This window comes from Saccopteryx leptura, chromosome 2, assembly GCF_036850995.1.
Source record: "Saccopteryx leptura isolate mSacLep1 chromosome 2, mSacLep1_pri_phased_curated, whole genome shotgun sequence".
Classification (NCBI taxonomy): Eukaryota; Metazoa; Chordata; class Mammalia; order Chiroptera; family Emballonuridae; genus Saccopteryx; species Saccopteryx leptura.
In genome coordinates this window covers 304,601,376-304,628,748 of record NC_089504.1, presented here as the reverse complement: position 1 = coordinate 304,628,748, position 27,373 = coordinate 304,601,376, and the positions used below count along the sequence as shown (strand labels likewise).

Genomic DNA, 27,373 nt, shown 5'->3' with positions numbered 1-27,373 from the left:
CTGGGCCCCAACTGGGATCCTCCTGGTAACTCCCATTGGGGGCTGATGCTCTGCCCATCTGGGGCCATGCTCGCAACCTAACTATTTTTAGCACCGATGGAAGGCTCCATGGCGTCATCTTCAGTGCCTGGGCTGATGCACTTGAACCAATTGAGCCGTGGGAGGGGAAGAGAGAGAGAGAGAGAATGAGAGTGAGAGAAAAGGGGAAGGGGGAGGGGTGGAGAAGCAAATGGTTGCTTCTCCCATGTGCCCCAACCGAGAATTAAACCCAGGACATCCACACATTGGGCCGATGCTCTACCACTGAGCCAACCAGCCAGGGCCTTTCTTCTGCCTTTTTTGAGCCGCCTTGAATCCCACTGTTGTCCCACTCTCTGTTTGTTTACAAAAGAAAGAAGTGTACATTTTCAGTATTATTCATCCCAATTTAAGGTAGCTTATATTCTTAAATGCCATCTTGAGCTGCTTTAAATTTTCTCAAAGCTTATTTCTTAGAATTAAAAACTTAAAGGGCATCTCAAGAGGGATGAGTAAGTCTCATCAAGTTTAAGTTTGAAATAGTATATTTTTTAAAGACAGAAGTATCAGAACGGGTTTTTCTGTTTTTTGTTTCTTTCTTTTTTTTTTTTTAAAGGGAGCCCAATGGTATTTACATACAGTCTCTGGCAAACCATTATGAAAACATTTACATATTTAGACTATTTAGAAAATTAGAGAGAATTGGAGAGACAATAAATGTCATCATATATCTAAGTTATGGTCTATGAAAAAGGAGTTAGCTCTTCATAAAAAAAGCAAAGTATATTTTCATTTAAGCACCCAAAAATGTGGGAAGCATTTGAGAAGCAGTTCTAGCAGGTAGTGTGCAGATATTAAAAGCCAGAAATCCTGAGTTGTTGTTACTGTCACTAGGAGGCAGTGAATCAACAGCACATGTGATCGTTTACTATGTTCAAAGCCCTTTCCAGGCATCTGCTGAAGAATAACAAGAGTGTACCAGTGTCAGCTCCCAGGCCTAACCCTCTGATAGGGAGTAGGTGGAAGGAAGGAATTTGCTCTTCAAAACTCAAGTGCAAGAAACTTTTTCTTTTATATCAGGTAACTCTGGCACTGAGCCATGCTGACTAGAGTGCCAAGAAACTCGACCATGGTTTCCAGTGCTGTGGAGATATGGACTCCAGAGATGCTCACTGCAGCCCCATGGGCTACTGAAAGGAGGTGACTCCATTTTTTTCCAGGACAAGTATGGGGAAGGGGCTTATTTGATGAGGGTTGTTGGTTTTCAGGCACTGGAACAAAGGAAAACAAAGATCACTCCACTTCCGTTCTCTGAGAGAGCACCGTTCTCTCTCCATTTCCATTTACAAACCCTTCTCTGTAAATCTTGGGTGATCCCTCTTCTATGGATAATTCAGCTATAGAGTGTCTACATGCTGAGCCTTCAGAATTCTCTAGGGCAGTAGTCCCCAGCCTTTTTTGGGCCACGGACCAGTTTAATGTCAGAAAATATTTCCATGGACCAGCCTTTAGGGTGGGATGGATAAATGTATCACGTGACCGAGACAAGTGTCAAGAGTGAGTCTTAGACGGATATAACAGAGGGAATCTGGTCATTTAAAAATTTTATTTATATTAATTGTTCAGACTTAAATATAATTAAAACAGAAATAATGTAAGTTATTTATTCTTTCTCTGCAGACCAGTACCAAATGGCCCACGGCCCGGTACCGGTCCATGGCCTGGGGGTTGGGGACCACTGCTCTAGGGCACACAGGCTTGTGGCTCTTGTGAAGGGCACACACATACGCATACAAACAAGAAAAAAATTTTCATGGGTCTCCAAGAATAACAAGAATCAGATCAAAATGAATATCTCACTAAATTATCTTGCATCTGAATACTGTGGGAAGTATATTGATGACAAGGTACATTGCATCTTATATTTGATATTAAAGTATGCAGCCTTTGTCAATTTTTCTTTTTCAAAGAGTCATGTGTTATTTCTAAATAAGTAAGAAATGTATTAAAAAATCTTACTGACTTAACACTGTATGTGACATATTCAGTCACTCACCATGATGCTAAGAATAAACTTCACACCAGTATTTGGCGTAAGAATTGAAACATAATATACTTAACATGTAATTATAATTTTTAAATTTAATTTTTAAAAATTTAGAGAGAGAGGAAGGAGTGGAGAGAGAGAGAGAGAGAGAGAGAGAGAGAGAAACAAACATCAATCCATTTCTGTCTGTGCCCTGTCTAGAAATCAAACCAGCAACCTTTGCATACTGGGATGACGCTGTAACCAACCAAACTATCAGGCCAGGGCTATAATTTTTGAGTAGTGAAATATTTTTGAAAAGAAATCTCCAGCTATCAGGAGATGTTGTTCACCTTAGGGGAAGTGAACATTACGTTCAAGGCACCCACTTCATCATAGAGTAAACTTGAAACTTGCATCGCATCATGATGACAACATCTAGCTCTACCAAAATAATCTTTGCAATGATTGCACTTAAATCCTTTGTGCACGATATGAAAATTTTTCAAACGATAATACAGGGCTTCTGAGTGTACATTCAATGCTTTGGACGCGAGCAGCGTTTTTCCAACTTGACTGTGCACATGACTCACCTGTTCAAATGCAGATTCTCATTCAGTACAGCTTGGGTGGGGCCAGAGGTCCTGCATTTCTAAGAGGCTCCCAGGTGGTGCTGATGCTGTGGGTTTGCTGGCAGCATTGAGCATCAAGGCTGTAGAGAAATCTCATCACTACGGAAACCGTAGTCAGTGCTGGAAAACTGTTCTTTCACGATGGGACTATGTCTTTCCTACCAAAGCACATGGCTAATATTTTTCCTCTCTAGGAAATTTTAGGACCCACATTTAATTTTTAAAATGTCTTCACTTATTGTGGTTACACTGGTCAATAAAAGATTAGGAAAGATGAGGGCCAGTCAAAGTAGACCAAAGTCATACAGCTTTGGAAAGCAAAGCACTGCTGAGTTTGGAACGGTTATGCACAATAATGTAGGGAGCACGCATACAAATTTGGAGCCAGGCTGATTGGCTTGCTGTGATTTGAGGCTCTTGGTGTACCAGTTGGCCTCTGGCTAATGCTGGGGAAGATGTGACAAGTTTTGGGCATTTTTTGAGATAGCTAACAGACACTCAAGTGGAGCTTTCAAATAAGCAGGACATCTGTCTAGAACTCAGTTGAGAGACTTAAACTGGATGTGACATAAAAAGAAAAGAGAGCCTAGGCTGTATGCTAATGAATGCCAACACTTGAAGAATCAAAAGAGTAATAGCCAATGAAGGAGATAGAGATTTATGAGGAAAATTGGGAGAGTGAGACTTCGTAGAAGCCAAGTAACAGTATTGGCATGTAGTAGGTACTCAGCAAATGCTTGTTGAAATGCAAAACAAAAACAAACAAACAGAAAACCATGAGCTGGGCTCATGAACACCTTGTACCAAGACCACTGCATTACTTGCTTTCCCTAAGCGGATTCTTTCATATGTTTGTTTCAATCAAATGCTGTCCAAGAAATAAGAACGGGGAGCTATGGTTGCTTCCTCATGAAACTGAGCACTCATGAAAGACAAAGCTACTGAAGAATGAACATTGTAAAATGGACCTGAGTTAGTGGAGGGTAGAGGTGTTTAAGAGATAAGTTGAAAATCAGACTATCCAGGTTTGAATCCCATTCTGACATTTATAGATTATTCAGCCTCAGGAAAGTTACTGAACTTCTCCAGATCTCGCTCTTCTCATCCATAAAATGGGGAGACAGAACTTCACACAGTAGTTCACCAATACAACATGTTAAATAAGTGTTGGAAAAAATCAACCGAACACACACACGGACACATGCATAGGTGTGCATGCATACACACACAGTATTTCATGAGGTAGGTGTGTGAAGATGGGTTGAGATGCATCAATGAGGTTTATCAAGAACAGTAAACTAGTCTCCTCAGGAAAGTATTGGGGAGGGAGCAGAGAAGAGCAGAAAGGAGCTAATCAGTCCACTTGGGGGAAACTTAGCATGCTGCCCTTCGGACACTCTGCTGAGTATATTGTGGAATGATGGGATCTGAGTCCTTTACATTTATCTACTTTGCCTATTGTCCAGTGATGGCTATTTATGAAATTGACTATTTGGTCTTTGGACATGGAGCGCTTTGTTTTTATCCCCCGGGTATTGGAACTCTAAATTAAGACCTTTAATCTCATGTGTGCCCTTTTCTAACTACTGAGCTTAGACAACCTAAAGGAAGTGAAAATTTCCAGTTTTATTTGGTGTTCAGCATCAGTACCTGGATACCAGCTGGAGGAAAAATAACCAGTCTCCCTCCAAGGTGTCAATGAATGCAGACGATCCCCGAAAATCTAAGAAATTAACAACCGGGAACAAATATCCTTACCAACATTCTTCCTTATTTTTAGGATTCTAATCAGGCATTACTGAGTGGCAAAATGCTGGTCTAAATGGAGTATTTGCCAGCTCAGGTTTTGTTGACTTCAATTTGTTGGTTATAATTACTAACTTGGGGGGGGGGAATGGAACCACAGTGGTGAGGTGCACAGCAAGGAAATCAACAGAAGAGAAAAATGAAATGCTAGGTGTTAGTTTGAAGTCAGCAGTGATGAGAATGAGTGGGTGGGAGAGGCACATTTTTAAGTGATTTAACAAATGATGCTAAGAAAATGTCACGGCATCGTTTCTTTTTCTTTTCTAATATAACAAATGGTAATTGATCGTATTTTTGTACTCAGGTGAAAAAAGCCTCCGCAGAAAATTTTGACTTTCCTAAGCAAGTCATTGCAAAGTTTCTCTACCTTCTGTATAAAAGAATACTTAGAGATAGATTTCATTTTGAAATCCCTAGCTGCTTGAGAAGGTATCAAAGAAGGATCTTTACACCAGAATGCAGTCGAGTCCTGGCAGTAGTCATTAGAAATAATGAAACCAGCCAATGCCATTCTCCTTGGCTCTCTGAGATGCTGGGTCACTGAGCAGAGATTTTAGAGTTGGACAGATCCGTTTATTTCTCTCTCCTCCTGAGCGGTGCTGAGAATGTATACTATCTTATATAAAAAAGGGGGGGACCAGGTTATTCTTCTCTTGGGTTAGTTCTAACCTGCTTCTCATGTCTTTTGAAATCCTATCCCGAAGCCTTCACCACTTGAGTAAAAATCAAGAGTTTCTTTTTACTTTTCAATCACGTTTTCACTTTCCTAAAGAAACAAATCGCTTATAGGCAATATAAAGTAGACATTTTTTGTGTGTGTGTGTTAAAGTTGTTTCTCTGCTATGGGGTTACTTTCTGCTGGGCTCATTTATTTTTTTCATCCTCCCTCTATCCATTCATTTGTCCATTTTCTCCTGACCCTTGCAAACTGCAGGACCTATGAGAACACAATGCAATTTCCTGCTGATAATTACACAGTTATTTTCTTAAAGAAGAAAGAATCCACATTATGCATCTACTATTTGAAAATGCTGTGTGTGGACAAAGCACAGGGAAAGGTGGTCTTTGGTTTAATATTATTCCGTTTCTAAGATTAGGTACCTGTCAGTCACCCGCCCCTCCCCCTCACTTCTAGAAATTAGGCTGTTTACACTTGTGAAGGAAATCGGAAACGCCAGGCAGAGTGAGGCTGGCGTTCCATATTCATTCCCTTTTGTTCATCATTCTTCATGTGCCAGTGAATGTCATTTCCTCAGGGAAGCCTTTCCATTCCCCCAGACCCGATTGTTACTCTTCACACTCATTACAAGTGCTGTTAAATGTTTATTTGGGTGATTGTTTATGCCTGTCTTTTCCATCTGACCATATGGTTGCTGGGGGTGGAAGACCATGTGTTGTTTAGTGCCCTATCCCCAGAGCCTGTCATGGTGTCTGGCACATAGTGGGAGCTAATTTGTTGAATGAACTCATCAAAAAGTAACCATTAAAAAGACATTAAATTTAATTTAACTACTAATCGGAAAAAGTGCATGTACTGAATTAGCCTTTTTAATTTGGGTGTGTTATTGCATGTGCACTCATTATCGTTTTCTAGAAATCAGAGTTCTAAAATGGCAGGAAAATAGAAAAAAATAGTGTTCACTTTTTTTTTTTTTTTTTTTTTTTTTTTACAAAAAGAAAAATTTGACAATCAGGAGAAGCCATAAACTAGAGAAGCTGTAGAACTAATTGAAATATTAAAGTCCTTTCCTTAATACATAAAAGATTTAAATGGGTGGTGGGATTCAGCTGGTCTGCACCAGTTCGGCAGAACCGATACCTAATTTTTCATTGAGCTCGGTGAACCGGTTGTTAAAATGACACTTGTCATCAGGGTTCTCTCTAAGGTGGGCGCCTGGGCAGCCACTCAATGTGGAAGTCACAAATTTACATTCCTTATTGTCTTTTAACATTCATCTGCCCAACAGCGTATTCTAAGTGCCCGAAGTGATTTCATTTCATCCAGAGATGAAAACAATTGCAAGTGAGGACACCAAACAAGAAGCAATATGGAAATACCTTAAAAAACTGTTTTATTGTTTTTTTGTTCGATATTATTTAATATTTTTATTAATATTTTACAACTCTTATAACAAACTAGTTTTGTGTACCTGTTTTATTCTTCTTATTTAAGTATTAAATGCACGAAATAATAAACTACCTTTTGGTATATCATATTTTTATACTTGAAATGGTCATTAGAGGGCAGAGAACCAGTTGTTCCATTATTTGAATCTCACCACTGCTTTAAATCCAACTTGCTGTTAGAATTTTTGAATGGATATATGTGAGTAGTTAAACTTAAAAATTCCCATACTACTAGTGACTTGATTAATTATAACAACTCTTTCCCTAAGGAGCTGCTGTGCTTTCTTATTGTAAAATGTAATTAGCAAATGTAAAAAAAAAGTTCATTAATCTTATTGGGTGTAATTATGGTTGTTTATATGTAAATTCTTTCATGTTCACAGATTACTTGTCTTTCATTTTAAATAAATAGATTAGTAGTCAAATGTCATTACTAATTTGATTAAAATCATTATACTTTCTTTTTTTAAAAAACAAGATATTATTTTATTTTCCAAAAGAAATTCCAATTAGATGGTCTACTTTAAGGGTTGGAATTTCCAATAGCCAAACTAAAATGTGTTAGTGTAGATATTCTGTCAAAAGATATTTTGTCAAATAGCATCAAGTTATATATAAAAAAAAACCCAGCCCTGGCCGGTTGGCTCAGCAGTAGAGTGTCGGCCCAGCGTGTGGAAGTCCTGGGTTCTATTCCCTACCAGGGCACACAGAAGAAGTGCCCATCTGCTTCTCCACCCTTCCCCTTCTCTTTCCTCTCTGTCTCTCTCTTCCCCTCCTGCAGCCAAGGTTCCATTGGAGCAAAGTTGGCCTGGGTGTTGAGGATGGCTCCATGGCCTCTGCCTCAGGTGCTAGAATGGCTCCAATTGCAGTGGAGCAATGCCCCAGAGGAGCCGAATATCGCCCCCTGGTGGGCATGCCGGGTGGATCCCTGTCTGGCGTATGCGGGAATCTGTCTGTCTGCCTCCCCTCTGCTTCTCACTTTATAAAAAATACAAAACAAAGCAAAAAACCCCCCCAATATAATATAAGAGGTCTTCACAGTCATTCATAAATGTATATTTCTGGACTTTACCCTGTGTGGTTGATTGGGGCTTGCTCTATGCTTCCAAGGATGTCACTTCTCTCAAGATGACTTCTGTTCATGATTCCTTCCCTATCTCCTCTGCCCCCATGACTTTTACCAGATTATGGCTTTCTACTGTCATTCCTGTACACTGCTCCTGATTTAAAAATAGTCCCTTTATAACCCTTCCTTGAGTTACCCTAATTTGAGTGCACCATTTCTCTGACTCATACAATCCCCCCTGAAAAAGTGGTGAGAAATGTCTCCTTTCACAGTTCAGTGGAGTTTTTAATGGATTATCTGAAGCTAAGAGATGACTTTATAAGTTGGTATAATTTATTTGTATACTTTCAGGTGTACATATACACAAAGGGGCATGCTTTATGTTTTGAAGTGTGCCTTCTATGACTCAATCTTCTCTGTATTTGCTGCTGAAAATTCAGATTCCCCATCAGTAGCAAGCCATCTTTGATTTATTTATCCAGTTACAAGAATGAATTAACCTTGTCTCTCCTCTCTCTGGTTAGCTTTGTTACTGGTCTTGTGCATTTGTGAGGAGGAGGGTTCTGGTGAGGGGTACGGTTTGCATGTTGGCCCATAATGGAATTAAACCTGTGACCTTAAGCCTACTTATGTTATACGTAGCTATGTCAACTGACCACAGGCCCTTTCAGTGTGGGTATGGAGGGTTAGCTTACCCTGAGTCAGCTGATGTTGGGAAGAAGAATAAAAACATAGTACAAGGAAAGGGTCTCTTTCTATCTCTTCCTCCATGACTTCCAAAACTTCCCATTTTAAAACACAAAGATTTGTGTTTTTCCCTGGATCAACTGTGGGAATGCATCTGAGAAGACAGGGATCGAACTTCCCACTTGACACTAACTTTTACCAAAAAGAAGCCTGCTATCCTCTCTGCAGACAGGATGGCCTTGGGCAGGTCTGATTTGGGAGGGGCAGAGTGCTTCTTTATGGTTTCGGAAGCAGACTCAGAATAGCCATCACTCTGCTACTCTACTCTTTGGCATTATATTTCCTTTCTCCTGTTTCCTCTCTGCATTCCATTTTCGTGAAGCTGAGGGGAGCGTGCAAGCTCAGGGCACTGTGGGAAGGGAGGGGTCAGTGCTAGAACTTGACTTCTAGCCCTGACTCAGTTTTATAACTTTAACAATCAGCATTTACTTCTCCTTAACATTAACTGTGTAGACTTTTGAAAGTGGTGACAAGTGCATAAAGTAACCAATGTATAGAGCGTGTCTGGTGAATCTTCATCCTCATTATATAAATATTTTCTGGACAATGGCACCTATATACGGTGTGGGACATTTGTTATTCCTGCTTTTTTGAGCCTTAGATCAATGTGTACATCTGGATTTCCATCTCCTTCATGACAAATTTCCAGATGTTTTTGTTGTCCAAGGGCCATGGTTCTTGGAACCCATTCTATGGATGTGGATTGTGCATTCTCTGGTCACCACCTTGTTGATGGCAGAACTGTCCTTCTTCTAAGCTCCTTTCTTTGTGGGAGCCATTCTGCCGGGCCCAGGTTGGAAAGGAAGAGCGTGAGGTATTGTGGGAGAGGAAAAGCAATGTTGCAAATACAATCTTTCTACCACCTGGAGGTGGATGGCGTGACTCCTTATTTTTATCTGATTTTTAACTAGTTCTTATGTTTTGCCACAAGCAACTAGTAGTTTTAATACTGGAGAGCAGTCAAGTCTGAAAAGACAAGTTAGTGACTGTAATCATTTATGTTCTCAGGACCTGGTTCTGCAGTGGCAGTAAATCCATCCCAAGAGCAGGTGGCAGGAAGCTCTCATAGTGACAGCTGCTGTTGCTAAGGCCAGCATCATTGAAGGAGTGCTCAGGCAAGCACTATGCCCTGGGGGAAGAACACAGGTTCAAGATGATGTTTCATTGGGAAAATACAATGATGGTATAGAACAAAACAAAGGTCCCACCCTGCCACCTTCCACCAGTGAATTTGACGATCAACAGACAACGTTGTTTGCAAAGATAAAAAACCTCCTGGGCAGGAATTGATGGTGAAGATGCGTGTGACTCATGTCTTGATCTATCTTCCATCTGCAGACCTGTCTTCAGATGTATGCAAGATTCTTACAGGAAGACTTAAATTTACTCTTGATTCTGAGGGGCTTCCTCTAAGCTGTGTTTTGGGTGGTTAATGGTACATCTGGAAGTGTCTTGACTTCTTTAAGATCTTCGGCAAGCGGATTCTTGGGGGAAAGAATACAAAGTTCATGTCATTTTGAGAAAACATAAAAAAGTTTCAAGTTTACTACAGTGTTTTGATGTGCAAACAGTGGGGAGCCTTACAAAGGCTGCTGGAGTGTAACTGTAACTTTTTTGGACACTAGAAGAGTATTTATGCTGTCTACAGGTCCCTCAGCCCCTTCCCATCTCAGTTACACCCCATCTCATCCTCACTGTCATGTGCAGCCATACTCCGGTGGCAACAGGGAGAAACACAGACTGTGTGAGGGAGACACCGGAACTTTCAGCTCTGTATAGAATATCCGTCTTACAGGTAAAGATAAGTAAAAAGGGGCAAAGGATTAAAGAATCTCTAACATTGGTCCTTGGAAATGTAATTGTTATTCTTTAGAAGTCCATGAGATGTCAAAGTGATTGCCAAGATAGTTGTGAGGTTTTCATGGCCCTTGTCAGCATTTTAAAGAGCTCCATGGAAACTGTGCTTCCCTAAGATGTGTCTGCATGAATGTGACTGAAATGGCACTTAGTTGATTTGGCCTGGAATTCTATCACCTCAGCTTGGTAACAACAGATATTTCATGCTGATCAGAAGCTTTTGCAAATGAATAGCTTTTGAGTAACACAGAAATAGGAAATGAGTGACTTTTTACTTAAATTGTTTTATAGAAAAATCTTTCAAAATTGCAATGCAAGGAGGAAAATAATAAAAGGTATTCTTGATTGATGGATGAACCAATTTTTTTAAATCAATGTTTATTGAACCCCTATGTACTATAAGCCCATGTCACATCTGGAAAACAACACAGTGAAGATTCCTGTAGACCAGGGGTCAGGAACCTATGGCTCGCGAGCCAGATGTAGCTCTTTTGATGGCTGCACCTGGCTCGCAGACAAATCTTTAATAAAAAAATAATAACGTTAAAAATATAAAACATTCTCATGTATTACAATCCATTCATTTCCTACCACTCATGTTCACGGTTGCGGGTGGTTGGAGCCAATCACAGCTGTCCTCCGGGACAACACCAAATTTTTATTGGATAATGCTTAACGTACACAGGTCGTTGTATGGCTCTCACGGAATTACACTTTAAAATATGTGGCATTCATGGCTCTCTCAGCCAAAAAGATTCCCGACCCCTGAAGTAGACTTTACATTTAGGAAGGGATACACAAATTAAGACAAGTTAAGATCAATGTAATGAAGGAAATAAGTAGATCGTGTCAGAGGGGGTGACCAGGGAAGACCTGTTTGAGGAGTAGACACCTGAGCTGAAGTTGAAGAGTGAGAAAAACCTGGAAGGATTGGGGAAGAAAACATATGCAGCAATAGGCAGGGGGCCGGAAGAAGAAAAGGGGCGTGGCCAGATCAGGGAAGGAGAGGAAGCGGGTCTGGCTACATTGGGTGAGCAGGTGAGGGAAGAAAACAGAGCTCTAGCCCAGGTGCCAAATCTCAAGGATCCTGTGGCAAGAGGTTTGGGCTTTATTTTAAAAGCAAATTTCCTCAATTTTAAGAGCAATGGAGAAATGGACGGAGTGCTTTGAGTAGTTTGGTGTGAACTAATTTTTCTTTTTTAAGATCATGGCCTGAGATGGCTGATTGAACTCTAGATGTTATGTCTACATTCTTGCCAGCAGGAAAGAGGGAAAGGCAGGCGGAAGGCATACCCTTTTCTTTTAATGACACTTTTGAAAAGTTACACTCACCACTATGTAAATGACGATGGCTGCACAAAAGGGCTGGAAATGTAGTCTCCTGCTGAATGGCCAAGTCCTAGGTAAAAATCTAGGTTTTGCCTGGAAGAAGTGGACAATAGAGGATAATAATCTCTGCTAACTTCTAGTAAAAATAAATATTCTTGCCAAGTATACGTTTATATATGTGTGTATATATACCCATATATATATGTATAGATGTATTAAAATTTATACTTGTGGCAAATACATATTTGCTTTTATTTTTTAAATGTTTATTTTATTGATTTTAGAGAGAAGAAGGAAGAGAGTAAGAGACACATATATCTGTTGCTGTATATGCCCAGACTGGGGATTGAACTGGCAACCTCTGTGCTACTGGACGATGGTCTAGCACTAGCCAACCAAGCTATTCTGTTCTGATTTTTATCCAGATATACAAGTGGCTGTAAACAACTTTCTTTCCTTTGAAATAGTACTGCTTCCTTGAGCTTTGGTCAGATTTTTGGACTCAGAGTTTGTAAGCCTAAGATTCAAAGAATAACTAACTAAATGCAGATCAAGCAATTAGTTTTATTAACAGCTGAGCAAACACCACATAACTCTCCAGATATGTGGCTGTCTTTTAAGAACAGGATTAGAGAGAATTTAGCATGGACTCGAGCTCAAAATGGTGCTTTCTACTACCACACCACATCTCAACTTTTGGACCCACCTGTGCCTCTGCAGAAGACTCAAAGTCTACTTATTTAACCAGTGACCTAGAGAGGATGGGTGGAGTCCCTCTCTGAGAGAGAAACCCTGCTTGGTCTCCCTAACCTGCAGAGAAAGGAGCTTTACAGTGTGTGGACAGGTCAGAGAATAAAGGGAGAGCCTGTTCGGCACTCTTGTCCAATATAGAGCTCTGACCTCCCAGTCTCCCCTCCCCTTTGAGAGGAGTAAGTAAGAGGTGGACATTTATATAGAAAATATGCATTCTGGAACTCCCCAAGAGGGCTGAGGAATCTCCTCTTCTGTAGGCTGAAGTGACAATGTAATGGGAGAAGAAGGATTTTTTTCATAACTGAAACAATTGGAAAAGAAAAAGCTAAAGTATCGTTTTAGGGAGGGTATGGTGTTGAGTATCTTGAGTTGTGCAATTGATTGCCTTAAATATGCTTTATCAGAGTAAGGGAAGTATAGCTTTATTTGAAGCACACATCATATTTTGAAATCTCAGCACCAGGAAACTAAGATGGGAAAATAAAAAGCAAAATGTCAGGTGTTTTCAAATGATGCGATTTGATGCTCTAGTGCACTGAAAGAGAAAAGAAAGGAAAAAGTCACATAAGGACAGTGGCAGAGAAGGCTGGATGGGACAGTGGATGGAGAAAGGCTAGGAGGTTGGGACAGGGTTGACAGTGGTTTCCCCTTCTGCAGAGACCTGGAAGAGAGACTATATTATTAAGCTTCCAGCACACTCAGGGGGTAATTCAAGGGAGGTTAACAAAAGGACTATTTATAAGATGTGGGCACAGTAAAAGGAACCAACACAGGATGACAGAGCAGTCAGGTACTAGCAACAATGGCAGGACCTGAGGAACAAGGGTAGAGAGTGTCCACTAGACCTGGTAAGAGCTTTAGCTGTGGCTGAGGATTTAGGTAGAGAAATACCGAGTCAGAGGGGAAGGAGATGGGGAAATTGAGGAAATCAATGCTCTGACTTCTGTCTGCTCCTTCCCCCCCATCTCTTATTGGTCAAACTCAACCAAAAGCCTGAGACCAGGGACCCAAGTGCTATAGGCATAAAGCAGCCTCCCAGGACATGCAGCAGGGCAGAGAAGTACCGAGAGGGACACGTAGAGAAGAGCCTGCACAGTATTTTGGTGGAGTGCAGGGTAGGAGATTGTGGGAAAGAGGCCTGTATTCAAATCCCTGCCCCAATTTAAGTAATTAATGGCTTCCAAATAGTCATTGAGAACTTCCTGTCAGGTGCTGGAGATGCCAAAGAAATTAACAGAGACTTTGTTCCCAAGAGGCTCATAAGCCAGAATACTGTTGTGGTCCTAATGTCAGACGATGAAGGCTATGGGAGCAAAGAATGCCTGAGAGAGTTAGTGAAAGCTTCCCAGGGGATGGACATTGCATTTGTGCAGAGGATTACCAGGTGGAGGTGAAAAGAAAGTATCAACACAGGGAACAGCATGGGCAGGGGTACCAATGCTGTCACAGTGGCAGGGAAGACCTGAGGTTGGACTGAGGATGGGGCAAAGTCTGATATCTGGACCTCATGAGCCGGACTGAAGTTTGGATATGATCCTTTACATGGGCATGTGGGAGTCACCAGAGGTTTATATAGGATGCTCCTTATTCCAAAGGATGGGAAGCTGATGCAGGATGCTTTTCCTAATACCTTCTTTTCTTTCCCCTCGTTTTTCTCCCTACTTCTCTTCCCCATCCACAACCTTTTTTTTTTTTTTTTAGCATTGTTGTTGTTGTTTCTGGTAGATGAGACCTCCAGGGTAAAGGGACTGATGGATTTAGTGTAAGGGAAAAGAAAAGAAAACATCCCAGGTTTTAAAAAATTCCTACTTCACTTGCCAGTAGGGATTTAATTTGAGGGTGGTGGGAATATTGGGGATGCTGGCACAGAAAGTAAAATGCTTAACGAGCCAATGTTTAGTGGTCGACCACAATAAAATGAAGATAAGGTGTGACTTCATGACAACTTGAAAAGTTGTCTTGAAATACAATCAACATACCTTGATGTCTATTATTGCAAATGGCGACCTAGCCAATGTGGAGCAAATGCAAACACAGACACGTACTCCCACATTACTCTCCTGTGAGTGGATAGGCAAAGACTAAACTCTTTAAGAGTTTTGGGAGAAAGTCCTTTACCCACCTAGTCAACCACTTTCTATCTGCACTTTTATTTTATACATCCTTTACACCTGTTTAATTAATACTAAACATGATGCTGATTGCTAATTAAACAACCTGGAAAGTGACTGACTGAAGGTAGTAATTTGAGATAATTAATTTTGATTTCAAACACTCAATTTTCACACTTTGTGCTCATTTTTAGAAAGGGTGGCTCATTATTATAGGCAGGCTGAGGGCTGTGTAAGGCAGTTTACTGCTGGACTCTGAGTCGCTCCTCAGCTACTGGACTCTGAATAATCCTCAGCAGGAGGATTATTACATATCCAAATAGGGTGAGGAAATGTGCCACATCATCTGCTGTACCGTGCTGCCCTGCACACACAAACACATACTCACACACCACATTCACAGTGTGCAGAATTCCTTCCAAAGTGAAGGTCAAGCTGCTGACCATCTTTTATTGGAGCATAGAAATGTACATGCTCTTGATCTTTGGGAAACTTTTATCTACGAAAGAGTAGATCTTACTGAATCATCTATAGTCTATTTCCCAGGTCCTTTAGAAGTAAGCAAGGAAAGGTGCAAAAGGCCAAGATTTGGTGTGTAGTTAGAGATGTGGGGGCGTGTCCTTGCTCAGTAGTCATGTATTACAAAGGCACAAAGCCTAATCAAGGGAAAAATCTGCCAAGAGGTGGCCTGTGTGTCTGGCAGAGAAAAGAGGGGCAGGAAGGAGGCAGATCATATTGGTTTTTATGGGCCCATAATGTTAACAAGCAGGTTAACATGGTCCCACTAGGCGAACAGGACCAGGAATAATTGGGGAGTAAATAGATGAACTCATTGTTACAGTCAATGTAGATAAGGGGTCGGGAACCTTTTTGGCTGAGAGAGCCATGAACACCACATATTTTAAAATGTAATTCCGTGAGAGCCATACAATATGTTTAACACTATATATAAGTAAATGTGTGCATTTTATGTAAGACCAACACTTTTAAGGTACAATAAGTCCCTGAATTCTTTTTAATAACGTTGTTATGCTGTTGCTAACCAATGATGAATAAAGTACTTCTTACCATTAATGTGACTTCTGGTGCTGCATGGTTTTGCTGATGGCTTTGTAGTCTGGTTGATATGTGGTGAGGTTAAGCTTCTTGCAGGCATTGAGACTTCCATCCATTAAACATGATCGTAGGTTGGTCTTAACATTCTTTAGATGTGAGAAAGACTGCTCACATGCATACATAGAGCCAAACATCGTCAGTACAGCAATACTCACATGCTGCAGTGTGTTGTATGTGACGGAAGCACGTTCCAAGTTTTGACAATCAGCTGGTCCGCGGGTTGAAGTTTTTTCATTTCTCCCCACTTGTGTTTGCTCGCCAACTCTGCTTGCTGTTGTGCAAATCTTTCCAAATCTTCATTCAGTGACTTGAACTTATTCACCCACATGTCTGAGGCCTTCAGGTCAGCAGCTTGAGCTCAACATCTCTGACAGAGACACTGGGGATGTAACTCAGGTCGGCGCTGTCCACTGCACACTCGTGTGGATGGGTGATGAACTTAAAAAGACGAATGCGCTCATGAAATTCTCCAAAGTGAACTTTGAATGACTGCAGGAGATTAGATGTGAAGCCCACTAGCTGCTGGAGATCAAGATGTTGAGCAGGGTCACTTGCTGTGTATGCATCTTTAAACTCTCCCAGTTTTTCAAAGTGTAGTAAATGACCTGTTTCAATGTCGGCCACAAAGAGTTCCAGCTTGTTTTCAAATGCAAACACTGCTTGTTGAAGGGATAAGACTGTATTGCCAAGTTAACTCAGGATGCTCGACGTTTTTCATTTCAAAAAAAGTCCGGATTTTACTCAGACAAGCTGTGAAATGGCTGAGCACCTTCCCTCTTGACAACGAATGCACACTGCTGTGCAGAAGCAGACCAGGATAATTATCCCCAACTGTATCCAGCAGTGTTTTAAACTGGCGATCATTTAAAGCTCGGGCAACAATAAAGTTAACCACCCGAATGACCAGTGACATCATCTCACCAAGCTGCTTTCCACTCATCTGACCACAAAGTGCCTCCTGATGTAGGATGCAGTGAAAACTTAGAATGAGTCTCTTTTCATGTTCATGAAGAAGCACTACAAATCCTCTGTTTTTCCCCACCATGCATGGAGCACCATCAGTACACACGGAAATAAGTTTATCCATCGGTAGATTTTTTTCTTTAGTGAACTCAGTGAAAGACTTGAATAAATCCTCCCCTCTTGTTGTCTCTTTCATAGGCAAAACAGCAAGACTTTCTTCACGTAGTGTGTCACTGACAGCATACCTTGCAATCATGCTGAACTGGGATAAATGGCTTACATCTGTTGACTCATCCAAAGTGAGAGAAAAGAATGGTGCTGCATTTGTGTCCTTCACTTGTGTTGCCTTAGTTTGATTTGCCATCATGATGGTACAATTGTGAACTGTTCTTGCCGACAGAGGCATGTTTTTTATTCATTTGATTTTCTTGTCTTTATCTGAAAAGTCGTCAAAAAGTTCATTGGCAACATCAAGCATGAATGTTTTGGCATACTTCCCATCTGTGAATGGCTTTCCGTTTCTCACAATTGTTAAAGCACCAGCAAAGCTAGCCGAATTCCAGTCACCTTGTTGGGTCCAAACACGGAGTTGTTGCTGACTAGCTTGCAGTCTGCACAGTAGCTCTTGATACACTTTCTTCCTGCTGTCCCCCGCTGGATATTTCGATGCAAATGTAGTATGACATGTGTCGAAGTGCCGCTTTATATTTGACCATTTCATCGATGCAATTTTATCATTGCATATTAGACACACTGCAGAACCTGCTCTCTCCACAAAGGTGAATTCCTCTGTCCATTCCTACTGAAAAGTATGATACTCCTCATCTTTTTTTCTTTTAGCCATCTTCTTCGTCAAAAGGGTTTCTGCAATTAGCTAGCTGACTAGTTGATTAAAAGGAGGGAAGTTTACTTCCTGATCTCACAATGATCCGTGTACATTACGCATTATCCAATAAAAATTTGGTGTTGTCCCGGAGGACAGCTGTGATTGGCTCCAGCCACTCATAACCATGAACATGAGTGGTAGGAAATGAATGGATTGTAATACATGAGAATGTTTTAAATTTTTAACATTATTTTTTTATTAAAGATTTATCTGTGAGCCAGATGCAGCCATCAAAAGAGCCACATAGGTTTCCAACCCCTGATGTAGATAGATACAGGTTGTACAAAAGCTGAATGCATGCTGCAGCACCCTGGAGAGCTCCAAGCTCAGTCTTCTGCTTCCTGGATAACAGAGGCTTTTTTTTTTTTTTTAAATCTTGGGAAGTTCAATGTCACTTCCCTGGCCACCAGTATGGTGTAGGACTCTCCGAATCTAGGAAATCCAGATGTTATGCTGAGGGCTTTTCACAAATTGGCAATCATTTGGTCGGGGTAGTGGGTGACAGTCGTATCCTGCAGAGTGTGATGACCTATAAGGGAAGAGAGAACTGCAGGTTCTTTGACATCACAATGCTGACATTAGCTGCAGGATCTGATAGAGAGCAGATTGTTTTATGTATGAGTTAAACTTGCATCATCAACTCCGTAGCCTGAGTTAGGGCATCTATCTTGTAGTCATTTTGACCTCTGAACTTTCACCCCACAGTTGCACAGCTCACCCTCCCAAATTACCCTTCTTCTTTCTCTCTGTATGTTTCTTGGGTGATCACATGCTTAACTACCACCTCTACTATGGTCTCACCTTTCCTCACCTCCAGTCTGAAAGATGCTCTTCAACTCCAGATCCGCCGATAGTATTCCCCACTATGTAGTTGCTTTCATTCATCTCACAAGAATTTCAAAAGAAGCAAACCAAAAGTTAAACGCACCATTTTTCTTTTTTTTGTCTGACAAATCTCTCTCTCTTTAAAATCTATCTTGGTGAATAGCAAAAATCATCTATCCTAGTTACCAAAGCCATAGAACTGAGAGTCAATCCACCTTGCTCCTCGTCGCCTACACCTTTCCTTGTCTCTTAGATACTTAATAGGCTCTATTCCTTTCCTTTTATCCCTTCATCATCTAGTTTCTGTCTAGCAGTGCAGTTTTATTTTCTGGCATTCCTCCCTTGGTATCCTACATTCCTGCCACCCGAAGAGCTGCAGTTCCTGGAGTCTGCCATGCCCTTTTTTGACTCTCTGTTTTTGGACATGTAGTTTCCTATGACTGCAATGTTCTTTCCTGTCTTGTTTGCCAGGTTTCCTGCATTTTTTGTGCCCTGTCTGGACTTTCTGTGTTTTCATGGTACTTCTTTAGCAACTACCTTAGATTAAGAGTCTTCACTTGGGTCCTGGCCAGTTAGCTTAGTAGGTCAGAGCATCGTCCCAATATAACAAGGTTTTGTGGGTTTGATCACTGGTCAGGGCACACATAAGAATCAACCAATGAATGCTTAGTAAGTAGAACAACAAATGAGTGTTTCTTCTCTGCCTTCTTTTCTCTCTAAAATGGATAAAAATAAATAAAAAAGAGTTCTCCCCCACATTAATATATGACTGAATGTTACATTTTAAAAGGTTTTTTAGGGGGACCCTGGCTGGTTGGCTCAGCGGTAGAGCATCGGCCTGGTATGTGGAAGTCCCGGGTTCAATTCCTGGTGAAAGCACACAGGAGAAGTGCCCATCTACTTCTCCAACCTTCCCCCTCTCCTTCCTCTCTATCTTTCTCTTCCCCTCCCACAGCCAAGGCTTCATTGGAACAAAGTTGGCTCAAGTGCTGAGGACAGCTCCATGGTCTCTGCCTCAGGCGCTAGAATGGCTATGGCCGCAAAGAAGCAACACCCCAGATGGACTGAGCTTCGCCCCCTGGTGGGCATGCCAGGTGGATCCTGGTTGGGTGCATGTGGGAGTCTGACTGCCTCCCTGCTTCTAGCTTCGAAAAAATACAAAAAAAAGTTTTTTAGGGGGAGACTTGGAACATGTAGTTAATTTGTTACTCATTTTGAATATATTTAGGAGAAGAGACATAGTATTCTAGTGTTGAAAACTAGCAATTCGCCCCCTTACTTCAGAAAATAATCTCTTTCCCCAAAGGAATTATGCGTGGATTCCTATTTTGTGATGTTTTTGGGAGGTTGGAAAATGTTTTTATTAGAAGATACACAGTTGGCTTTTCCCAAATCTTGTTGTGGTACTCAATCATTATACAGTGTGTCCATAAAGTCATGGTGCACTTTTGACCGGTCACAGGAAAGCAACAAAAGATGATAGAAATGTGAAGTCTGCACTAAATAAAAGGAAAACCCTCCCAGTTTCTATAGGATCATATGGCAGCATGTGTGCATGCACAGATGATGACATAACACCGTGTATAGAGTGGAGCAGCCCACGGCCATGCCAGTCGAGATGTGGACAGTACAGAGGAAAGTTCAGTGTGCTCTGTGGCTCGCTAAGTTCGAATTTGTGACCAAAGTGCAACGTGAATATCGGTGCATTTATAACGAAGCACCACCACATAGGAATAACATTACTCGGTGGGATAAGCAGTTGAAGGAAACCAGCAGTTTGGTGGAGAAACCCCGTTTTGTTAGGCCATCAGTCAGTGACGAGTCTGTAGAGGCTCTACGGGATAGCTACCTAAGGAGCCCTAAAAAATCTGTGTGTGAGCCCACATCGAACTGCACTGAATAGGTATGAAATTGGGAGAGTTTTCCTTTTATTTGGTGCAGATTTCACTGTGACCAGTCAAAAGTACACCATGACTTTACAGACACACTGTATTAATAATCAGAGACTGAATTCGCAAAACTATATATTTAAGATAACTTACCAAACATAAATCCTTAAACTGAAATGGTATCAAGTGCAAAAAAATCTCATATTAAAGTCTTTGTTCATCATGGTGTAGCCTTTATGTCCTAAAGCCAAAGACAGTTTCAGAGGTGACCTTTTCTGATGCATGGATGCATTATACCTTTATTTCTGCCTCATTTCTGTACCAGAACTTATCACATACAGAATAAAAAAGCAACAACAACAACAACAACAAGCACAAATATTTTGCTTTGCTTTCAGAAACAACAGAGGCTGAAATAAAACTGAATTCCTTCTCACTGTTTAGAAATGTGATTGAAAGCATACTGGCCATTATAGAACACAGTCTAATTAAATTGTTGGTCATAAAACCTCATTTGAGCTTCAAGTTTCTGCACCTAGGTTTCTGGTCTGGTTCTGGCTGTTCAGTCTCTTGTGACAATCCATCATTCCACATGATTCCTCATGGGTTGAAATGACCTGTCATTTCTTTTGCAGATACCTCAAATCAGCTATGCATCCACAGCCCCTGAGCTAAGTGACAACACCAGGTATGACTTCTTCTCTAGGGTGGTCCCACCTGACTCCTACCAAGCGCAAGCCATGGTGGACATTGTGACGGCACTGGGGTGGAATTATGTGTCAACTCTGGCTTCTGAGGGCAACTATGGAGAGAGTGGAGTGGAGGCATTCACCCAGATTTCGAGGGAGATCGGTAAGCATGCATCTCTCAGATGATTGTGTTGTGGAAGTCTTAGCATCTTCAAGCACTCTCTGTTCTGTATGGAATGATTGCAGCTCCTACAGAGGCCTGACCCAGGCTGTCCACTCTAGGGAGAAGCTGCGTTTATTATAAATGATTGTGTTGTTCATGGTCTAGCAAGGTGACACTGTGGTGCTAATTTAGGAAATTGAGCTCCTGACTCTGGTGGACATTTTTTAAAGTTGTCTGTTTTGATGAGGGAGTCTGCTGGCACATTAGAGCCACTATAAATTTGAATAAGTGATGCGTTTTTTTATTGTTCTGGATGGAAGTTTACATTAACAAGTCATTAAATTAAAAAAAAAAGGCAGCCGAATTTACATTTGGCTCTGGAGGGATGAAGACTGGTGATCATTTTAAAACAATACTGAAGTAGCCCCCAAGGCTATGCTTAAAGGATATTCTTATTGTCATATTTGACTTCTTGTACTTTTTTCCTTACCTTGAACACTAAAGCTTACAGTGAGATGAAGGGCAAATGTAAAAACTTCATTAGAGCAAGGTACCGATAAAATCCATTCTGGACATTTTTCAAGGGGGCTTATCCAAGTCTCTGTAGGCATTTCAGCAGGTGCATGTTTATTTATGAAGTTGTAAATCCATTCCACTATGTAGGAAAAAACAAACAAACCAAAAAATGACTTAGAGGGCACATCTTAGTGCTGATTGATCAACAACATAAGCTTGTGGATGAAAGGAGACATTATTGCCATTTAACAAATACTATTACTCTTATTAAGAATTACTGAATAAAATTTATATTTTTTTTCTGTAAGCATACATTTTCTGGGAAAATGAAAGTGGCTATTGTCTGTTTAGAGTAATTTTGCTCTTGGAGAAAGAAATTATGTTGATAATGTATTGTCTCTTTTGGAGACATCAACTCAGGAAAAGATCATGAGAGTGATTTGGACTTTTCCATAATTAGCGAGGACAAAGAGTTATTGGAATAATTTATTGGGGTAAGGTCTTCTCTTGAAAGATTTGCAGATGCCTGGGATCTGTTTTGCATACAATAGGGCATGGAAATTTATTTCACGCAATATTTAGTAGGGTTATAGTTCGTTCTAGTGCTGTGCTGTTACATACAACTTAGAAAAGGAGCAAAAGGCCTGGCGTTGTCAGACAGAGTGGGTTAACTGATTGAATTGGACAGCTATTCACACCTGTTGTAAGTGTCCATGATGCCATAATGTTTGCTCTTTGGAATTTAAAATTATATCGCTATTACTATGAAAATGATTCAAAACACTTTAAATACTGGCAAACTATATTACCTTCTTGGTTTAGAATCATCTTTATCCTTAGAGGAAATGGTCACTGCCGTGAGAATAATAACTTCTGGAATTACGGTTAATGCATTATTTAAGCAGCTGATGGCAGTTGTCAACAGAATGATAATTCAACAAGAGAAGGCAACTAATAGATTATGTATTTTAATTTTACATCTTTTTTTTTTTTCAGAGACAGAGAGAGAGTCAGAGAGAGGGATAGACAAGGACAGACAGGCAGGAACAGAGAGAGATGAGAAGCATCAATCATCAGTTTTTCGTTGCAACACCTTAGTTGTTCATTGATTGCTTTCTCATATGTGCCTTGACTGTGGGTCTTCAGCAGACCGAGTAACCCCTTGCTCAAGCCAGCGACCTTGGGTCCAAGCTGTTGGGATTTGCTCAAACCAGATGAGCCCGCACTCAAACTGGCGACCTCAGTGTCTTGAACCTGGGTTTTCTGCATCCCAGTCTGATGCTCTATCCACTGCACCACTGCCTGGTCAGGCTAATTTTACATCTTCTGTAGGACCCTTTATATTCTTCAACTAGAGGACACATTTTGTGTGCATGACATTGATGACTATGAAAAATTAAATACAGGACACGATTTCCCAATTGTTGGAGAATCTGATAAAATGCATGTTCTAAATGTTAAGTGAGAGTGAAGTATTATTGTTTTGACTAAAATAAGAGTTACTAGTTTCACTTTTTAGGGAGCATGGCTGTACTTTAGTAATACAGTCACATAAAAGGATTCAGGTGGGACAACTCATTATTCCTGTTTCTATCTTCATCATTTTCATGGGAGAAAATAATTTTAGTGCTGTGTGTATGCTCCTGATTAGTGTGACATGTTTCTTCTACGTTGATCCTGTCAGTATTCTGTGACTTGATTGGCTGTCCATTCTATTTCCCTTCTCACTTAGCTGGGGAATGGAGGAGGGCTGGACTGTCAATTAATATGCAGAATACTGAAAAGGCCAAATTAGTGCCACACTAGAGTATGCCTTGGAATATATTAAATATCAAAATCATTCCTCATTTTAATGACAAAGATTTTTATCTAGAACAAAAATAGCTGAAAATTAAACCTTTTACATGACATTGATGTTAATAGGAATGGGGAATGGTTGCAGCTTAACCCATTCTGAAGTGAACTGGTAGCTCTAATGAAAATTCATTAGTTTTGTAACATTTGCTTTTTTTTTGATACAATATTGATGACATCTCTGTCACCATGTTAGTAGTGTGGGTTTTTTAAAAAAAAATTTTTAGTATTCTGATGTAGGAGTTAAGTAATAAATTTATTTTCTGGAGTGTCTGCCTATTAATAAAATTATATGTTTCCCCAACTCTTACAAATTTTCCTATACTCTGTTCTGAATTTTTCTCTCTGGTGACATTCATTACTAAGACATTTCAATGTAAGTCAAGGCTTCCTATGTTTTAGGTCTGATTAATTCAGACAGATCATAATGGAATGGTAGTGAAATGAAAATCTGTTTAGTGATAAATTGCTTGTATGGTTTGATTAGAACATTTTTATTTTAACAAAATTTGAAACTTAGGAAAGTGTCTTTCCTAAATTTGGAGAATGAAGTTGATGAGCAAAAGATGGTCATGAATAGAGATGTCAGTGATAGCTCCTCTCTAGTCAAGATCCTTCTGAGAAAGACAGGGACAGGTGTTATTTGATAAAATAAAGACAAATAGCTTCTTAGTATACTCACTATGATAGTCTCTCCAATGCATCCTTTACTGAAGGATTTTTTTTTTCCTGGAGAAGGCAAAAATATCTGAGGTCAGCAAATAGCACAATTTGACTGAAGCATAGTTTGTGTAATGAGATATGGGAGACAAAATAAGAAGGCTTGACATGGACACATAGTTGAGTACTTCACCTGTAGGTTGGTATTTCTATCTTTATTGGCCATGGAGGGAAATGCTCAGTAGGGAGGGATCCATCAGAATGTGGACAAGATTGTACAAATGGGAAGCAGAAAGTAAGGAGGCCAGTGAGAGGCCATTGCAATATCAGTCCTGGCCCGATATAGGACATGGGGGAGAAATGGGGAGCTGGTGGACAAAGTATACAAACTTTCAGTTATGCAGGACCAATAAGCTCTGGAGAATTGTAACTGTAGTAAATGATACTGTACTGTGTACCTGTATACCATACTGAGACATGCTAGGAGAGTTGATCTTTTTTTTTTTTAAATAATTTTATTTTTTTAATGGGGTGACATCAATAAATCAGGATACATATATTCAAAGATAACATGTCCAGGTTATCTTGTCGTTCAATTATGTTGCATACCCATCACCCAAAGTCAGATTGTCCTCTGTCACCTTCTATCTAGTTTTCTTTGTGCCCCTCCCCCTCCCCCTTTCCCTCTCCTTCTCCGCCCTCCCCCCATAACCACCACACTCTTAACAATGTCTCTTAGTCTCACTTTTATGTAGGAGAGTTGATCTTAAGTATTATCACCACACACAAAAAATAGTAACTAAGTGAGGTGATGGATAGGTGAACTAGCTTGATCGTGGTGATCTTTTCACAATGTATAAGTGTATGAAAACAACATATTGTAAACCTTAAATTTATATAATATTTACTTGTTAATTAAACTGCAACAAAGCTGGAAAAAATAAAATTGATATAAAAAAAAAGACATGGGAATAATGGCTTAGACTTAGCAACAGAAAGCTTAACGTGTGGCAGTCACTTCTCATGGGTTTATGGCCATGGGAGGGCCCTCGGTCTCCTTTGAAGAATATTTCCATGATGGTAGATGAGGAAAAATCAAAGATATTGAGCAGATTTTCATAAAAGAGCAAGAGCTCTTATGAGCGGGAATAGCTGACTGCGTGTATGGTGCAGTATCCTTGAGAGAAGGTATGCTAGTTCTCCAGTACTTCCATAACAAAATACCACAAACCAGGTGGTTTAAACTAACAGAACTCTATTGTATCACCGTTCTGGAGGCTAGAAACCTGAAGCAAAGTGTCAGAAGAACCATGCTGCTTCTGAGAATTGTAGGGCAGAATTCCTCCTTGCTTCTAATAGCTTCTGGTGTTTGATAGTAATCCTTGGTGTTCATTGGCTTGTAGATGTATCATTCCCATTTCTTCCTTTGTCATCACATGTCTATCTTCTCCCTACTTGTGTATTCTCTTCTTGTAAGGATGCCAGTCATGTTGGGTTAAAGACCCCTCCTACACATGACCCCTTCTATACCCCTCCTAACATGACCTCATCTTAACGAATTATATCTGTGGTGAACCTATTTTCCATATAAGGTCACATGCTGAGGTTTTGGGGTTAAGATATCAGCATGTCTGTTGGGAGACACACTTTAATACCCATTAACAGGGGTAATAGTGAAGAAGAGTGTACTTAGGGAGATCATTTCCAGTAAGAGGTGTGGGAGGTGGATCAGAAGGACAACAGGTTAGTAGTAAGGATGGGAAGGGTGCTAAGTAGACAGAATTTGGCTAATGGAGAAACCCGTAATATAACCAGTTCTGAAGTTCCTTTGAAGTGTTACAGAATTCTATTCTCCCAATTCTGACTACATGGGTAGATGGGGTTATCTAATGGATAATTCAAGGTTCCAGACTGGGGTAGTAATGGGATCCTACTGTCTGACTTTCCCAGGCTCCTAGGTAGTCAAGAGCTTCCTGGTAGGATAGCAGTGAGCACCTCCTATACAGGGGTGTACTGACTGTTCAAATCCCCTGCTTTGTATATTTCCAATGCTGTGATTTTTGATAATACCTGAAAAATTACTGACATCCAGAGAGTCCTTTCTGGACTAATATATCTTTCTTTACCTCTTTAGTTTCTTTTGGCTTGAGGGAAGGAAATAACTTACTTGCTGCTGGATATTAAGGCTTAGCTATCACCCATCTTCCACACCCTCAGTTTTACAACCATAGTCCAATATTCTGTCTTGTTTTAATTATCTGGTATGACGTTTTCATTGATATTGTAATAAAGAGGTTGATAATGTAGGCTCATGCTTTTCTATCATCAGCTCTGGGGCTTGTAGCTTCTGACTCAAGCTATGACTTCCCTGATTCTTTAGACAGGTTCTTTCACTGTTTTGTCTTCCCTTGTTATATTATTTTAAAAAAGAAGACAGGATAATGAATGTTAATCCTACCAGTATCATCATAAGGGGCAAGGGAGCTAAAGCTTGATCTTTGAAGATAAAAGGAATCTGTGAAAAGCATGATATTTTTTCATTGTCGATTTGCACAGTGTGGCAACATACCTCCTTTAATCAGTCGTCATGCTTGTGAATGGTTTATTGAAGATGACAGGCCTGTAAGTCACCATCACGCACATTTAGGGAGCAGAATAGACCTGATTCTGTCAAATCTTCGGCCATATGTGACATTTCCCCCCCCTAATTTGCAAATGCTGGAAGCTTCTAACTATTGTCTGGCATGTGTTCAGAATCTTAAAATCTCAGAGTTGGAAGGGACCACAGAGGTCATTGGGTTGACACAATATGTTTGAAATGTTAATGCAATAGAGCAACTCAATTAATTCATTTTTTATATATAAAACGACTGATGCTTGCCAAAACGCTTATAGTGATTTGTTTTTGGTGAGGGTCAAACAATAATGTAAGGGAAATTCATTCCTATTATACAGTTGAAGAGTGCCCACTGGTTATATTTTTACACTATCTCAGTACCATTTTAAAAGAAGGCATTTTTCCCCTCTTGGGTTATAAACAAGAACTGAGTTTCTATTAACTGAAATGGATTCATTTCAAGATTAAAACAAAGTATTTTCAATGACACAGTGAAAAGAATACAGAAAGAGCAGCTTTTTCCTTCAGATGTTCAGTGCTTTGGAAAAATGACTTCCAGCAGACAAAAATCAATTTGACAGAAGTATTAATGTTGTAAAATACCATGAATGAAAGGACACATTTTAATTCAATTGAAAATTTTACTTTATATTTCTACAGCTGAGTTCCATTGATAACAGCACGTTTCAAGTTGCAAATTATATTTAATTAATATTAACACCA

At 40.2% G+C, this 27,373-nt stretch overlaps 1 protein-coding gene across 1 annotated transcript in view; it reads left to right on the top strand.

Moving 5' to 3' along the window:
• The window catches only part of GRM8 (glutamate metabotropic receptor 8), an 822,068-nt gene that overhangs the window by 152,826 nt on the left and 641,869 nt on the right, over nucleotides 1–27,373 (top strand). The window contains exon 3 of the mRNA XM_066362590.1: nucleotides 20,787–21,003. Coding sequence (XP_066218687.1) covers nucleotides 20,787–21,003 — 217 coding nt within the window. The remainder of the gene's footprint in view (nucleotides 1–20,786; nucleotides 21,004–27,373) is intronic.